Source organism: Nerophis ophidion, linkage group LG14 (assembly GCF_033978795.1).
Source record: "Nerophis ophidion isolate RoL-2023_Sa linkage group LG14, RoL_Noph_v1.0, whole genome shotgun sequence".
Lineage (NCBI taxonomy): Eukaryota > Metazoa > Chordata > Actinopteri > Syngnathiformes > Syngnathidae > Nerophis > Nerophis ophidion.
The window spans coordinates 49,384,047-49,402,000 of NC_084624.1; the positions used below are offsets into that span (position 1 = coordinate 49,384,047).

Sequence of the window (17,954 nt, forward strand, 5' to 3'; positions counted from 1 at the left end):
ACTTGTCAACAACAATATTGTGTATCAGCCACCAAGTGTAAATGTTTTAATAGCAAATGTATTTTAATCATCCTTTATTTCACTTTTTTGTTTAAAGGCCCACATGTGGAAGTTGGAAATAAGAGGAAAGTATTAAATGTGTTGACCAAAGTATGTGTTTGATGAATCAAGGGTTTCACTTTTGATGCTCCTGGTCCACATGTCACGTGACAACGCACGGTTGTTTTTTTCTGTATTTGTCAAGATGGATTCAAGTCGACTTTGGAGGTGGGGGACACCTGCCACACTACAGCGTTTGTGTCAAATGTTTACAGACATCCACTTGCACAAATGACGAACTTTATTTTATATTTAGGCTGCAGATACTTTAAGCCTCATCATTGCTGCCCCCTGGCGTCAATCACCTAGAACTACATGTATTCTGTTGAATTGCTTTCCCTTTCAATTCTGACAATCTTAAACTTTCAAATCAGTTCCTAAAGCTGTCAACCAATTAAATGAAGACTAGTAAGCAGTGTTCATTCTAACACTGTTCAGAATACTTTTTATTGCCATTTGTTGATAAACTGGGAATTGTGATCTTGGTGCAACATAAAAGACATATGAGACAGAATAAGTAATAACAGGATCTGTAACTGAGCTATCAGATCTTGTTATTATTCACGTGTCTGATGGCTGAGGGGAAACAAGTGTTGAGGTGTGGGTCTGGATGGACTGTAGTCTCCTGCCTGAGGGAAGAGAATATTTTGTGTCCAGGGTGAGAAGAGTCCGCTGTGATCCTGCACCCACACGCCTCCTGGTCCTGGAGGAGAACAAGTCCTGGAGGGCTGGGAGCTTGCAGCCAATCACCTTCTCAGCAGCACGTACATGCGCTGCAGTCCATGCTCGTCCCGGACTGTGGCGCCGGGGAACCACACGGTGAGGATGGACTCCATGATGGCTGAGTAGAACTGCACCAGCATCTCGGTCGGCACCTTAAGTTTCTTCAGCTGCCGCAGGAAGTACATCCTCTGCTGGGACTTCTTGATGCGGGAACTGATGGTCGACTCCCACTTGAGGTCCTGGGTGATGGTGGTGCCCAAGAAGACAGATGGAGTCCACAATGGAGACGGGAGTGGGAGAGTCAATCAGGGTGAAGGGGGATGGTGGGACTGTGACTTTCCTGAAGTCCATGATCATCTCCACTGTTTTCTGGGCGTTCAGCTCCTGGATGTTGAGGCTGCACCAGGACGCCAGCCGGTCCAGTTTGTGTAGAGGGAGAAGAGCCAGGGGGAAAGTACACAGCCCTGAGGAGCACCAGTGTTCGTGGTTTGACTGTCCGAGACAATCTTCCCCAGCCGCACGTGCTGTCTTTGGTCCAGCAGGAAGTCATTGATCCAACTGCAGAGGGAGTCAGGCACGCTGAGCTGGTAGAGCTTGTCTCGTAGCCAGGGGGGGTAAAGGAGACGGATTCTAGGGGCCCATGATGGAGGGGGGGCCAGAGAGGCCCCTAATGATGATGAAATTATAATACAGAAAAAATAATGACACTAAATTGGGGGCCCTGTAAAGATTCTTTTCATGGGGCCCAAAATCCCTAGCGGCACCCCATGTTGGATCCACTATGAACTGGACTCTCACTATTATGTTAGATCCACTATGGATTGGACTCTCACTATTATGTTGGATCCACTATGGACTGGACTCTCACTATTATGTTAGATCCACTATGGACTGGACTCTCACTATTATGTTAGATCCACTATGGACTGGACTCTCACACTATTATGTTAGATCCACTATGGACTGGACTCTCACACTATTATGTTAGATCCACTATGGACTGGACTCTCACACTATTATGTTAGATCCACTATGGACTGGACTCTCACACAATTATGTTAGATCCACTATGGACTGGACTCTCACAGTATTATGTTAGATCCACTATGGACTGGACTCTCACTATTATGTTAGATCCACTATGGACTGGACTCTCACTATTATGTTAGATCCACTATGGACTGGACTTTCACTATTATGTTAGATCCACTATGGACTGGACTCTGGGACTGGGTTCAATCCCCACCTAGTACCAACCTCGTCACGTCCGTTGTGTCCTGAGCAAGACCCTTCACCCTTGCTCCTGATGGGTGCTGGTTAGTTCCCTCCATCAGTGTGTGAATGTGTGTGTAAATGTGGAGGTAGTGTCAAAGCACTTTGTGTACCTTGAAGGTAGAAAAGCGGTATACAAGTCCAACATTATTTCATGTCGTCATTCCACGTTTCCCGCGCCGTCCTCAGGTAACCTCCTCGCTTCCTGCGTCTCTTTCTCGTGACGTCAGGTCGAGGAGGGGCGCGTCCTCGTGACGTCAATTCGGCAAGGGGCGTGTCCTCGTGACGTCACGCCGGCGAGGGGAGCTGTCCTCCCGCGCGCAGTGCTGCTGCTCAAACAAGATGGCGGTGCGGGCGGCAGGAGCGTCGCGCTGAGGCCATGAAGGGCAGCTAGCAGGGCGGGGAGAGGGGACTTCAACCAGCTTACATCCGGGCCTTTGTGGGGAGAAGACGTCTGGCGTTTTTATGCCTTAGTAGACGGACGGAGCGAGCCAACAAATCACGGAGGACAGCCGGGACCCTCACTCACCGGAGGACAGCCGGGACCCTCACTCACCGGAGGACAGCCAGGCGGAGACTCACCGGAGGACAGCCGGGACCCTCACTCACCGGAGGACAGCCGGGACCCTCACTCACCGGAGGACGGCCGGGACCCTCACTCACCGGAGGACAGCCAGGCGGAGACTCACCGGAGGACTGCCGGGACCCTCACTCACCGGAGGACAGCCAGGCGGAGACTCACCGGAGGACTGCCGGGACCCTCACTCACCGGAGGACAGCCAGGCGGAGACTCACCGGAGGACGGCCGGGACCCTCACTCACCGGAGGACGGCCGGGACCCTCACTCACCGGAGGACAGCCAGGCGGAGACTCACCGGAGGACTGCCGGGACTCTCACTGACCGGAGGACAGCCGGGACCCTCACTGACCGGAGGACGGCCGGGACCCTCACAAGATGTCCCTGCTGTGTGTGGGAGGTAAGGAGGACACCTTGCGTCCTCTAACACTTTAACTACTGCACCAAATCTAACACTTTGTTGAAGTACTGCACCAAACCCGTCTGTGGGTAGCAGCTCGGTAGAAAAAGTCTTGATTGTCCCGTGAATTGTGAATTATATTTACATAGCGCTTTTCTCTAGTGACTCAAAGCGCTTTACATAGTGAAAGCCAATATCTAAGTTCCATTTAAACCAGTGTGGGTGGCACTGGGAGCAGGTGGGTAAAGTGTCTTGCCCAAGGACACAACGGCAGTGACTAGGATGACGGAAGCGGGAATCGAACCTGCAACCCTCAAGTTGCTGGCACGGCCACTCTACCAACCGAGCTATGCCGCCCCGTAAGCACATGCAGTGTCAGCCGACATCTACTTAGTACCTCTTCACTTACATCTCTCTAATTCACACATGGTAGCTGTCTCTCTCTCTATGTGTGTGTGTGTGTGTGTGTGTGTGTGTGTGTGTGTGTGTGTGTGTGTGTGTGTGTGTGTGTGTGTGTGTGTGTGAGAGTGAGAGTGAGTGAGTGTGTGTGTGTGTGTGTGTGTGTGTGTGTGAGTGAGTGAGTGAGTGAGTGAGTGAGTGAGTGAGTGAGTGAGTGTGTGTGTGTGTGTGTGTGTGTGTGTGTGTGCATGCGTGCGTGCGTGCGTGCGTGTGTGTGTGACGTGGCTCCTTGATGTGGGCGCACACAGGACAGGTGTTGTCCTCACTTCTCTATGTTCTCCCTTAAAGCGATGCGTCATCACCTCCCACCCGACTTCCCGAAAAAAAGAACACGTGATGCTGCTGATGTTGCCTCTCACCAGAAATTTGTAGCAGAAGTCAATCAATCAATCAATCAATCAATCAATGTTTATTTATATAGCCCCAAATCACAAATGTCTCAAAGGACTGCACAAATCATTATGACTACAACATCCTCGGAAGAACCCACAAAAGGGCAAGGAAAACTCACACCCAGTGGGCAGGGAGAATTCACATCCAGTGGGACGCCAGTGACAATGCTGACTATGAGAAACCTTGGAGAGGACCTCAGATGTGGGCAACCCCCTCCCCTCTAGGGGACCGAAAGCAATGGATGAGGAGCGGGTCTAACATGATACTGTGAAAGTTCAATCCATAGTGGCTCCAACACAGCCGCGAGAGTTCAGTTCAAGCGGATCCAAGACCGCAGCGAGAGCCCCGTCCACAGGACAAGTCAATAAATAGATAGGATCAACATTTGGATAATAAAGTCCTGGACATACAGACTACTGTCAGTCAGGGACATGTTTGCAGAAGGTTGGATAATAAAGTACTGGACATACATACAGACTACTGTCAGTCAGGGACATGTTTGCAGAAGGTTGGATAATAAAGTCCTGGACATACAGACTACTGTCAGTCAGGGACATGTTTGCAGAAGGTTGGATAATAAAGTACTGGACATACAGACTACTGTCAGTCAGGGACATGTTTGCAGAAGGTTGGATAATAAAGTCCTGGACATACAGACTACTGTTAGTCAGGGACATGTTTGCAGAAGGTTGGATAATAAAGTACTGGACATACAGACTACTGTTAGTCAGGGACATGTTTGCAGAAGGTTGGATAATAAAGTACTGGACATACAGACTACTGTCAGTCAGGGACATGTTTGCAGAAGGTTGGATAATAAAGTCCTGGACATACAGACTACTGTCAGTCAGGGACATGTTTGCAGAAGGTTGGATAATAAAGTACTGGACATACATACAGACTACTGTCAGTCAGGGACATGTTTGCAGAAGGTTGGATAATAAAGTACTGGACATACATACAGACTACTGTCAGTCAGGGACATGTTTGCAGAAGGTTGGATAATAAAGTCCTGGACATACATACAGACTACTGTCAGTCAGGGACATGTTTGCAGAAGGTTGGATAATAAAGTCCTGGACATACAGACTACTGTCAGTCAGGGACATGTTTGCAGAAGGTTGGATAATAAAGTACTGGACATACAGACTACTGTCAGTCAGGGACATGTTTGCAGAAGGTTGGATAATAAAGTCCTGGACATACAGACTACTGTTAGTCAGGGACATGTTTGCAGAAGGTTGGATAATAAAGTCCTGGACATACAGACTACTGTTAGTCAGGGACATGTTTGCAGAAGGTTGGATAATAAAGTACTGGACATACAGACTACTGTCAGTCAGGGACATGTTTGCAGAAGGTTGGATAATAAAGTCCTGGACATACAGACTACTGTTAGTCAGGGACATGTTTGCAGAAGGTTGGATAATAAAGTACTGGACATACAGACTACTGTTAGTCAGGGACATGTTTGCAGAAGGTTGGATAATAAAGTACTGGACATACAGACTACTGTCAGTCAGGGACATGTTTGCAGAAGGTTGGATAATAAAGTCCTGGACATACAGACTACTGTCAGTCAGGGACATGTTTGCAGAAGGTTGGATAATAAAGTACTGGACATACATACAGACTACTGTCAGTCAGGGACATGTTTGCAGAAGGTTGGATAATAAAGTACTGGACATACATACAGACTACTGTCAGTCAGGGACATGTTTGCAGAAGGTTGGATAATAAAGTCCTGGACATACATACAGACTACTGTCAGTCAGGGACATGTTTGCAGAAGGTTGGATAATAAAGTCCTGGACATACAGACTACTGTCAGTCAGGGACATGTTTGCAGAAGGTTGGATAATAAAGTACTGGACATACAGACTACTGTCAGTCAGGGACATGTTTGCAGAAGGTTGGATAATAAAGTCCTGGACATACAGACTACTGTTAGTCAGGGACATGTTTGCAGAAGGTTGGATAATAAAGTCCTGGACATACAGACTACTGTTAGTCAGGGACATGTTTGCAGAAGGTTGGATAATAAAGTACTGGACATACAGACTACTGTCAGTCAGGGACATGTTTGCAGAAGGTTGGATAATAAAGTACTGGACATACATACAGACTACTGTCAGTCAGGGACATGTTTGCAGAAGGTTGGATAATAAAGTACTGGACATACATACAGACTACTGTCAGTCAGGGACATGTTTGCAGAAGGTTGGATAATAAAGTCCTGGACATACATACAGACTACTGTCAGTCAGGGACATGTTTGCAGAAGGTTGGATAATAAAGTCCTGGACATACAGACTACTGTCAGTCAGGGACATGTTTGCAGAAGGTTGGATAATAAAGTCCTGGACATACAGACTACTGTTAGTCAGGGACATGTTTGCAGAAGGTTGGATAATAAAGTCCTGGACATACATACAGACTACTGTCAGTCAGGGACATGTTTGCAGAAGGTTGGATAATAAAGTACTGGACATACAGACTACTGTCAGTCAGGGACATGTTTGCAGAAGGTTGGATAATAAAGTACTGGACATACATACAGACTACTGTCAGTCAGGGACATGTTTGCAGAAGGTTGGATAATAAAGTCCTGGACATACATACAGACTACTGTCAGTCAGGGACATGTTTGCAGAAGGTTGGATAATAAAGTACTGGACATACAGACTACTGTCAGTCAGGGACATGTTTGCAGAAGGTTGGATAATAAAGTCCTGGACATACATACAGACTACTGTCAGTCAGGGACATGTTTGCAGAAGGTTGGATAATAAAGTACTGGACATACAGACTACTGTCAGTCAGGGACATGTTTGCAGAAGGTTGGATAATAAAGTCCTGGACATACATACAGACTACTGTCAGTCAGAGACATGTTTGCAGAAGGTTGGATAATAAAGTCCTGGACATACAGACTACTGTCAGTCAGGGACATGTTTGCAGAAGGTTGGATAATAAAGTCCTGGACATACAGACTACTGTCAGTCAGGGACATGTTTGCAGAAGGTTGGATAATAAAGTCCTGGACATACATACAGACTACTGTCAGTCAGGGACATGTTTGCAGAAGGTTGGATAATAAAGTACTGGACATACAGACTACTGTCAGTCAGGGACATGTTTGCAGAAGGTTGGATAATAAAGTACTGGACATACAGACTACTGTTAGTCAGGGACATGTTTGCAGAAGGTTGGATAATAAAGTCCTGGACATACAGACTACTGTTAGTCAGGGACATGTTTGCAAAAGGTTGGATAATAAAGTACTGGACATACAGACTACTGTCAGTCAGGGACATGTTTGCAGAAGGTTGGATAATAAAGTCCTGGACATACAGACTACTGTCAGTCAGGGACATGTTTGCAGAAGGTTGGATAATAAAGTACTGGACATACATACAGACTACTGTCAGTCAGGGACATGTTTGCAGAAGGTTGGATAATAAAGTACTGGACATACAGACTACTGTCAGTCAGGGACATGTTTGCAGAAGGTTGGATAATAAAGTCCTGGACATACAGACTACTGTTAGTCAGGGACATGTTTGCAGAAGGTTGGATAATAAAGTCCTGGACATACAGACTACTGTCAGTCAGGGACATGTTTGCAGAAGGTTGGATAATAAAGTCCTGGACATACAGACTACTGTCAGTCAGGGACATGTTTGCAGAAGGTTGGATAATAAAGTCCTGGACATACAGACTACTGTTAGTCAGGGACATGTTTGCAGAAGGTTGGATAATAAAGTCCTGGACATACATACAGACTACTGTCAGTCAGGGACATGTTTGCAGAAGGTTGGATAATAAAGTACTGGACATACAGACTACTGTCAGTCAGGGACATGTTTGCAGAAGGTTGGATAATAAAGTCCTGGACATACATACAGACTACTGTCAGTCAGGGACATGTTTGCAGAAGGTTGGATAATAAAGTACTGGACATACAGACTACTGTCAGTCAGAGACATGTTTGCAGAAGGTTGGATAATAAAGTCCTGGACATACAGACTACTGTCAGTCAGGGACATGTTTGCAGAAGGTTGGATAATAAAGTCCTGGACATACAGACTACTGTCAGTCAGGGACATGTTTGCAGAAGGTTGGATAATAAAGTCCTGGACATACATACAGACTACTGTCAGTCAGGGACATGTTTGCAGAAGGTTGGATAATAAAGTACTGGACATACAGACTACTGTCAGTCAGGGACATGTTTGCAGAAGGTTGGATAATAAAGTACTGGACATACAGACTACTGTCAGTCAGGGACATGTTTGCAGAAGGTTGGATAATAAAGTACTGGACATACAGACTACTGTTAGTCAGGGACATGTTTGCAGAAGGTTGGATAATAAAGTACTGGACATACAGACTACTGTCAGTCAGGGACATGTTTGCAGAAGGTTGGATAATAAAGTCCTGGACATACAGACTACTGTTAGTCAGGGACATGTTTGCAGAAGGTTGGATAATAAAGTACTGGACATACATACAGACTACTGTCAGTCAGGGACATGTTTGCAGAAGGTTGGATAATAAAGTACTGGACATACAGACTACTGTCAGTCAGGGACATGTTTGCAGAAGGTTGGATAATAAAGTCCTGGACATACAGACTACTGTCAGTCAGGGACATGTTTGCAGAAGGTTGGATAATAAAGTACTGGACATACAGACTACTGTCAGTCAGAGACATGTTTGCAGAAGGTTGGATAATAAAGTCCTGGACATACAGACTACTGTCAGTCAGGGACATGTTTGCAGAAGGTTGGATAATAAAGTCCTGGACATACAGACTACTGTCAGTCAGGGACATGTTTGCAGAAGGTTGGATAATAAAGTCCTGGACATACATACAGACTACTGTCAGTCAGGGACATGTTTGCAGAAGGTTGGATAATAAAGTCCTGGACATACAGACTACTGTCAGTCAGGGACATGTTTGCAGAAGGTTGGATAATAAAGTCCTGGACATACAGACTACTGTCAGTCAGGGACATGTTTGCAGAAGGTTGGATAATAAAGTACTGGACATACAGACTACTGTCAGTCAGGAACATGTTTGCAGAAGGTTGGATAATAAAGTACTGGACATACATACAGACTACTGTCAGTCAGGGACATGTTTGCAGAAGGTTGGATAATAAAGTACTGGACATACATACAGACTACTGTCAGTCAGGGACATGTTTGCAGAAGGTTGGATAATAAAGTCCTGGACATACATACAGACTACTGTCAGTCAGGGACATGTTTGCAGAAGGTTGGATAATAAAGTCCTGGACATACATACAGACTACTGTTAGTCAGGGACATGTTTGCAGAAGGTTGGATAATAAAGTCCTGGACATACATACAGACTACTGTCAGTCAGGGACATGTTTGCAGAAGGTTGGATAATAAAGTACTGGACATACATACAGACTACTGTCAGTCAGGGGCATGTTTGCAGAAGGTTGGATAATAAAGTCCTGGACATACAGACTACTGTCATCCAGTCTTAGAGCCCCCCAAACATGGCTCTAAAATAAGACTGAGACTATTAAAGTGCATCAATTAAGTGGAAGTAGCACACCTGTACTGCAGTGCTGTAGTCGTGTGATTTGCTCGTCATCCAGTATGGAAGTTGTTTGTCTCTCAGCAGTATGATGGACATTAATATTATGAGTTTTGTGGATGACGTCTTTGCTCCACAGAAAGTCTTTGCTGTCGTCCAGCATTCTGTTTGTGTTTACTTTGTAGCCAGTTCAGTTTTGGTTTCATTCTGCATAGCCTTCCCTCAGCTTCAATGCATTTTCTTAGGGGCGCTCACCTTTTGTTCATTTTTGGTTTAAGCATTAGATACCTTTTTCCCTATTGGTACCTGTTTAGTGTATTTGGGATCTGCATAAGTCTTGAAAATTGGAAATCCAACCATGGAGGCATGGCGGAGATATTTATAAAACAATCTTATCTCCCTTTCTCCGTGCAACTTGTGACATCTTTCCTTTTGGTGATGTCAGCAGATATCTCCACTTATGGGAGGTATTTAACCCAAGAGCTTTGCGCGAGTTGACCATTGTAGTCAATGAGATCCTTCTTTTACTCTAGTCTCCTGGGCAGACTGGCTTGTACATGCACATGCATCGTCCGCTGTTGCCAAAGTAGCCTACAGTTCTAACTTATGTCTGTCAGTAGACTTGATATGAAAGCACTAAAAACTACAACATTGCGGGCTGGGAAAAGATGCAGTCGAAGTGGAGGCACGTATATAAGACCGCCTACAAAACGCCGCAGCCAGAGAGTGGCTTAAAAATGATGTGTAAAACATCATCTTTGCACAGTTTTGACCAAAGCACCACCCTCACATGTTATGTAGACCACAAGGAAGTGTTTAAGTGTAGACAAAAACATTATGACACCTTTGAATATAATATTTGTAACAGCTTTGTGGCGTTTGAGCAATAAGGAGGCAATACCACAGGATTGCTTGCCAACCGCCATTAAACCAGAAGAAGAAAAAAAGGAGGTAATATTTTGTTACACGTTGTTGATTCTGCATTATTTACACAAGAAACAAAAAAGGTTTGCGCCATAAAGAGTTAATATGTTGTTACGCATTCTTTTTCCTGCTTCATTTCACAAGAAACAAACATACTGTACATTTTCATTCCACATCCGTCCCTCCAAGCATTGGTACAATAAAGTCAGTTTTGAGGAGAATTGGCAACCAAAGCAGAGAAGCAAACAGTTGAAAACATTAGCAGCAAATAAACTCAGCGCCAATAGTTTCAGTCTGCATCCTGCCAGCTAAAGTGAGCCTCTGACGATAAACATTCATCCATGAAACTATCAAGAGACTGCAGAATCTGTGTTTCAATTTGTTGTGTCTCAACAAAGTGGTTGGTTGAACAATCGCTTTGGTTGACAAACAAACACATCGCTTGTCGTGTTGTCATACCTGAAGGGACTTCTCCAATCCGACACTCAAAGACCTAGGACACAATGTTGCCAGATGCCAGGACAGAAACACGCAAAAGCTCTATGAAAACAAGTAGCTTATGATAACAGGAGACATGCTGTGCCATAATATTGCATCAGATGAAACTGCTGTGGTTGTTTGTAGTATATACTATTTGGTATGCTTTTCAAAATATTTAGTAGCTACTAGTTTTTTTTTCAGTTGCATTTCACATGATGACATGTTGGTGTTTTGGGAGGACCAAGTGTGGATTAAATGGATTTCAATGGGTGGGGCTGTTTTGAGATACAAGAGTTAGAAAGTTGGTCGTGGAACTAAAGTTGAGGTGCCACTGTACAACCCATTAACACAAGTGGTGGCCTACCCCGAGTGGGATGGATTCCTTGGGGTTCAAAGGGAGACGAGTAAAGCATCTCTTACAATAAATGAAATAAAGAGTGTGGTCCTGGACGTCCTTGAAATGATAAGTGTCCGGATATAACAAGATGTGACGGGCAATAGAAATAAAGCCACATGAGTGACATGGATAGCCACAAATGCGGCAAATGAATCGGCGACCCACAGGTCTCAGGTCTGTAAATGTGAATGATAAAGTGTCAGAGCTGTCGGTTTTTGTCGTGGATGTAATGGTGGCAAGGAGAGGTAAAGGTGTTTGAAAGTCACAGTTAGGGACGGCGTGGCGCAGTGGGAGAGTGGCCGAGCGCAACCCGAGGGTCACTGGTTCAAATCCCACCTAGAACCAACCTCGTCACGTCCGTTGTGTCCTGAGCAAGACACTTCACCCTTGCTCCTGATGGGTGCTGGTTGGCGCCTTGCATGGCAGCTCCCTCCATCAGTGTGTGAATGTGTGTGTGAATGGGTAAATGTGGAAGTAGTGTCAAAGCGCTTTGAGTACCTTGAAGGTAGAAAAGCGCTATACAAGTACAACCCATTTATTTACCCATTTACCCTATCTCCTCTCATCCCACCATGGTCCTGTCCCTGCTCTAAGTCATTAAAGCCCTCGGACTCGTCCATTCATAAAGACTGGCTGTCAGAGCCCTAGACTACGAGACTTGGCAGAGTGCCTTGCTTCTGTTCCTGTTACATCATTCATGGCTTACCTGACTGCAGCTATTTCGGGCCTGCACAGTACTTGGGCTTCTTGAGGAGGCCGCCTTTCTTCACAGTATCTGTCGACAAAGCAGAAAGATTATACTTGACAAGATGGGCTTGTTTTTCAGCCAAGGTTCAGTTGTAAAGGTCATTCCTAGCAACCTCACAGTCAAGCACCACTCATCCAGGCTTGGATGTCGTGACTTAAATCTCTCATCCATCCGTCTTCTTACAGCTTGTTTGGGAATATGGATTTGTGTATAGCACAGAAGTGTATTCAAAAGCACTGTGTTTGAGGATACAATCAAATGTTTACTCTGCAAGTTGTAAATACAGTTGAGAGGACATCTGTGCTTGATCTACTTACGGAGGCTGAATTCCTTCAGAACATCTGCCAATATAGCAGACGGCAATCTTCATTTGACCTGCGTTTGATCTGTTTATCTATTTCTCTATCAACCGTGTTAGCCTTGGAAATAGTGTCGGCTGTGTCTGCCTTCTCCCTGTTTTACATGCATCAACTGCACATGGAGCAAGCTTGATGTTTGCTGTGTCAGCTATTTCAAGAATGAAAGCCCTGCAAGTCAAAAGAAGCTTCATGCATACAAATGCTTGAGCCTCGTTGCACTGAACCTGCATCTTTAATCAGGTGGGGAAATATTGTTAGAGCTTTGAGCCTCTTTTCTGGCTCTGGCTTACCCAGCAATCACCTGCTTCCAGGAAATGGATGCACATGTTTATGGCTTCAGGCCATGTTGGATGTTGTGCTCTCTGCCCGGCAGAATATTGTTAATGGACGGACGCGTGGGGACACTTCCTGTAGCAACTCACCCTGTCAGGGGGAAATATCACGGTGAGCCATATTTAAGCGTTAGCTTTTCACAGTTGGAAATTTAATTCTCCTCATGCGGTGACACATTTTTTAGTTCCCTATTGATCTGAGTACTGAATACAGCTACGTTACTACTGTGTTACGAGTCTTCAACAATATCTGAGTGCAGCAGATACTGCTGTTACATAGATTAGTTTAGTATTAAAAATATGAATTTAATTAAGCTTTAATGTATATAATGTGGAAATACAGTATGCATTATTTTCATGTAAGACTTCAGATGATGTGAATGTGTCTAACAGGTCAGTATTTTCAGTGCACTGCAGTGCCAGCTTGCACATCATGCAAAAAAAGATTTGAATGACTCGGAACGATTTAATTTTGTGCTGGTTTTTATGGTAATGTAGCCGCGTGGCAGACCACCATGAAAGAAGGTGCTCACACCACATGTCCCAGGCGGGAGCAAAAGTTAGATAACACTTGCACTTTGGATGCCATTTATCAGTGTGTGCTTGCAGAGTGTCACTGAGTTGTTGTGGTGGAGGGAAGCAGGCAGCATTAAACATGAATGCATGCGTGTGCTTGGTGAAAGCTGCTAAAAGTGTGCTGCAGCAGCAACCAGGGCCTTCACTGTTGACTGAAAAGTCCCCTGATGTGTCATGAATGAACAAAAACACTTGATTTATCACTCAGCCTTAGTGCATTTTGCAAAATACTGCAACAGCTTTCATACACATATTGTGGACACTTTTTCTATTTTCCAACCATTTTCTACCACGGGGTTTGGTTTATTTCCTAATCACTTTGACAAAGTATGCTCACCATGTTTAACCACCACTTACTACCAACAGGTGTCAAGAAGGAAGTACATTTGTAGCCTGTTTCACCATTACGTCATGTTGTGGTTAGAACCTAAATAAACTAATGCATTTCATTAAAAAGTGAATTAATAAAGAGGCCAGTGGGGTGGTTGGCGTGTCTTTGTTACAGTCAGGAGATCACAAAGGTTTTCCCGAGCCAAGTGCTACAGCTTCCTCTCTTTCACATGCCAAAAACATGGCGGGAGCACATTACACCAGTTTTAAAGTCACTGCATTGGCTCCCCTTCCGTTTCAGGCTGGATTTTAAAGTTCTATTATTACTTTTTAAATGTCTTAATGGCCTTGCACCTTCTTATCTATCTGATCTGCTTTTACCTTCTCAAAAGCCTGTGGATCCTGAGGTCCTTTTAGCTTGAGCAGATACCAGAGCAAAGACCCACGGTGAGAACATTTAGCCATTATGACACTCACCTGTGGACCAGCCTGTCAGAGAGCCTCAGGACTGCAGAGAGCATTGACATTTGGAAAAAAAAAAGGCTAAAGACATCCATCCATCCATTTTCTACCGCTTATTCCCTTTTGGGGTCGCGGGGGGCGCTGGCGCCTATCTCAGCTACAATCGAGCGGAAGGCGGGTTACACCCTGGACAAGTCGCCACCTCATCGCAGGGCCAACACAGATAGACAGACAACATTCACACTCACATTCACACACTAGGGCCCATTTAGTGTTGCCAATCAACCTATCCCCAGGTGCATGTCTTTGGAGGTGGGAGGAAGCCGGAGTACCCGGAGGGAACCCACGCACTCACGGGGAGAACATGCAAACTTCACACAGAAAGATCCCGAGCCTGGATTTGAACCCAGGACTGCAGGAACTTCGTATTGTGAGGCAGACGCACTAACCCCTCTGCCACCGTGAAGCCAGGCTAAAGACACGGCTTTTTAATTAGGCTTTTTACTGATCATCTGTTTTTTTTAAATATATTTTATTGTGTTGTTTTCTACATTTAATCATTAATATGTCTACTGGTATTCTCTCAATGTTATGTTTTAATCAACTTATTAATGTAATATTTATATTGAATTTTTGACATGTATTTTATCGTATGTTTTACACTATAAATATATATGGTATATATATTTTAAATGCCGTTAATTTGAGTTATTCTCCAGTGTGGTCGCCTCCCTCAAATCCTCAAGGCCATTCCATGTTTTGTTTATGCCATGAATTGATTTTGCTGTTTTTATGGTCAATAGGGGTGGGTGGGTGTGTCTTATGTTTGGTATTACTATTCTTCTTGTTATTATTACATATGTTTTGTTTTTGTTGTTTGTTTAGTTTTGTACAGTACTTTGTGTTTTCTGCCTGCTTGTGTATGAAAAGTGCTATTTAAATCAAGTTTGATTGATTGATTGATTATGTGCCGTGTGGTCCAGCGAGGGAGGCTCCAGCTAACCCAAGATGATAATGAGCCAATTAGAAATGGATGGCTAAATAAGATTATTTGTTCATACAGTCTTTGTGTGTGTCATGTATCATCTTTGTGTTGTATTTGCGTCTCTGTGGAAATGGCATAAGACAAATGGCAGATGGTGTTCCTGTTGGTGATTTTCTCCCTCTGTGCTTCCACAGTGAAGAAAGCCAAGCTGGATGGAGCACAAGGTAAGTCCTGACTACGTCACACGCAGGTTAGAGAAGCAATATGGCAATGCTAGCATGAAGTCACATGCAGGGACACAATATCAAACAATATGACACAATAATAATAATAATAATGGATTAGATAGATAGATAGATAGATAGTACTTTATTTATTCCGTCAGGAGAGTTCCTTCAGGAAAATTAAAATTTTCAGCACATTAGATTTATATCGCGCTTTTCTATTGTTAGATACTCAAAGCGCTCACAGAGAAGTGGGAACCCATCATTCATTCACACCAATATGACACAATAAGACACAATGTGAAACAACATGACACAATATGAAACAACATGACACAGAATGAAACAATATGACACAATATGACACAACATGACACAATATGAAACAATATGACATGACACGATATGACACAATATGACACGATATGAAACAAAATGACACAACATGACACAATATGAAACAACATGACACAATATGAAACAACATGACACAGAATGAAACAGTATGACACAGTATGAAACAATATGACACAATGTGACACAACATGACACGATATGACACAATATGACACGATATGAAACAAAATGACACAATATGACACAATATGAAACAACATGACACAATATGAAACAATATGACATGACACGATATGAAACAAAATGACACAATATGAAACATGAAAAAATTAGAAACGACATGACACAATATGTAATAATATGACACAATATGAAACGACATGACACAACATGACAAAATATGAAACATCGTGACACAATATGAAACAACATGACACAATATGAAACAATATGACATGACACGATATGACACGATATGAAACAAAATGACACAATATGAAACAACATGAAAAAATTAGAAACGACATGACACAATATGTAATAATATGACACAATATGAAACGACATGACACAACATGACAAAATATGAAACATCGTGACACAATATGAAACAACATGACACAATATGAAACAATATGACACAATATAACAACATGACACAATATGAAACGACATGACACAATATGATACAACATGATACAACATGACACAATATGACACAACATGATACAACATGACACAATATGACACGAGATGACACAACATGATACAACATGACACAACATGACACAATATGAGACTACATGACACAATATGATACAACATGACACAATATGATACAACATGACACAATATGAGACTACATGACACAATATGACACAACATGACACAATATGACACAACATGATACAACATGACACAATATGACACAATATGACACAACATGACACAACATGATACAACATGACACAATATGAGACTACATGACACAATATGATACAACATGACACAACATGACACAATATGAGACTACATGACACAATATGACACAACATGACACAACATGACACAATATGACACAATATGAGACTACATGACACAATATGACACAACATGACACAACATGACACAATATGAGACTACATGACCCAATATGAGACTACATGACACAATATGAAACAATGACAATGCTTGCATGAAGTCAGTTGAAGTCTTGTAGAAAAGATCCTCAACTTGCTTGAGGTATTATCTAGATTGAGTGAAGAAGTCTTCTCTTTTGTCTCTGACAGAAAAGTTCAACACCTACGTGACGCTGAAGGTCCAGAATGTGAAGAGCACAACCATTGCTGTCAGGGGCAACCTGCCCAGCTGGGAGCAAGACTTCATGTTGTGAGTCCTTCACTCTCTTCTCCTTTCTTTTTTACCCACCTGGTCTTCCTCCACTCTCTTTTCCTTCCCCTGGGTGCTTCTTCTAAATACAACTTGCTGATCTTTCCCTTGCTCCTACTCCCTTGCATCACTGGCATCCTTTAAAATGACTTTGTTTGTACCTCAATAACTGAAATGATGATATGGAGATGGCAGCAGCATATTGATGGTGAGACTTTAACATTTGTCAATGATGCTGGGAGGCGGGGAACCTTGTTCTGTGCTGGCATGGCTGAAGCTTTCCTACGTAGTGTTTGGGTAGCAGAGAGAGGCTGCAATGTCCTTCAAAGATTGTCCCCTTGACAGGCACAGCTGAGCACGGCCTTGTGTTACTATTTGCTGAGACAGTTCTTACATGTTGTCAACCCTGTGAGAATGTGGCCGTTCATTTGGACCACCTGCTCTCTTTCTTTTAGTGAAATCAACCGCTTAGACTTGGGTCTGACCGTGGAAGTGTGGAACAAAGGCTTGATCTGGGATACTATGGTGGGCACAGTGTGGATTCCCCTCCACAGCATCAGGCAGTCAAATGAGGTTAGTATTGTGGGTCATATTGTTCTTGGTGACTCTGGAGCCATCCTGACTTGACGGTGCACACAGGAAGGACCAGGACAATGGCTCACACTGGACTCTCAGGTCATCATGGCTGACAATGAGATCTGCGGTACCAAAGATCCTACGCTCCACCTGGTGCTGCTCGACACACGCTTTGAGCTTCCTCTTGGTGAGTGCATTAGTTCTGAATTTCCATCCATATTCTACTGCTTGTCCCTGTAGGAAGTTGTTGACTAGTAGAACATGGATTGGAGGTAATATGAGGCTGTCGTCCTTAGCAATGTTCGCTTGCATTG

General features: G+C 43.7%; 2 protein-coding genes across 3 annotated transcripts in view; both read left to right on the forward strand.

Annotated features, from left to right (window-relative positions):
* Nucleotides 1-150, forward strand: part of pcyt1aa (phosphate cytidylyltransferase 1A, choline a) — a 28,584-nt gene extending 28,434 nt beyond the window's left edge. For both annotated transcript variants that reach the window (XM_061920939.1, XM_061920938.1), the window contains exon 9: nucleotides 1-150. This exon is cut by the window's left edge and continues 891 nt beyond it. The gene's annotated coding sequence lies outside the window, so the exon portion shown is untranslated.
* Nucleotides 151-2,422: 2,272 nt separating this feature from the next.
* LOC133568796 (protein unc-13 homolog A-like) overlaps nucleotides 2,423-17,954 on the forward strand; it is a 52,635-nt gene continuing 37,103 nt past the window's right edge. Inside the window, exons 1-5 of the mRNA XM_061920940.1 lie at nucleotides 2,423-3,071; nucleotides 15,289-15,318; nucleotides 16,965-17,064; nucleotides 17,520-17,637; nucleotides 17,704-17,827. Of these exons, the coding sequence (XP_061776924.1) occupies nucleotides 3,050-3,071; nucleotides 15,289-15,318; nucleotides 16,965-17,064; nucleotides 17,520-17,637; nucleotides 17,704-17,827 (394 nt within the window). The 5' untranslated portion in view covers nucleotides 2,423-3,049. The remainder of the gene's footprint in view (nucleotides 3,072-15,288; nucleotides 15,319-16,964; nucleotides 17,065-17,519; nucleotides 17,638-17,703; nucleotides 17,828-17,954) is intronic.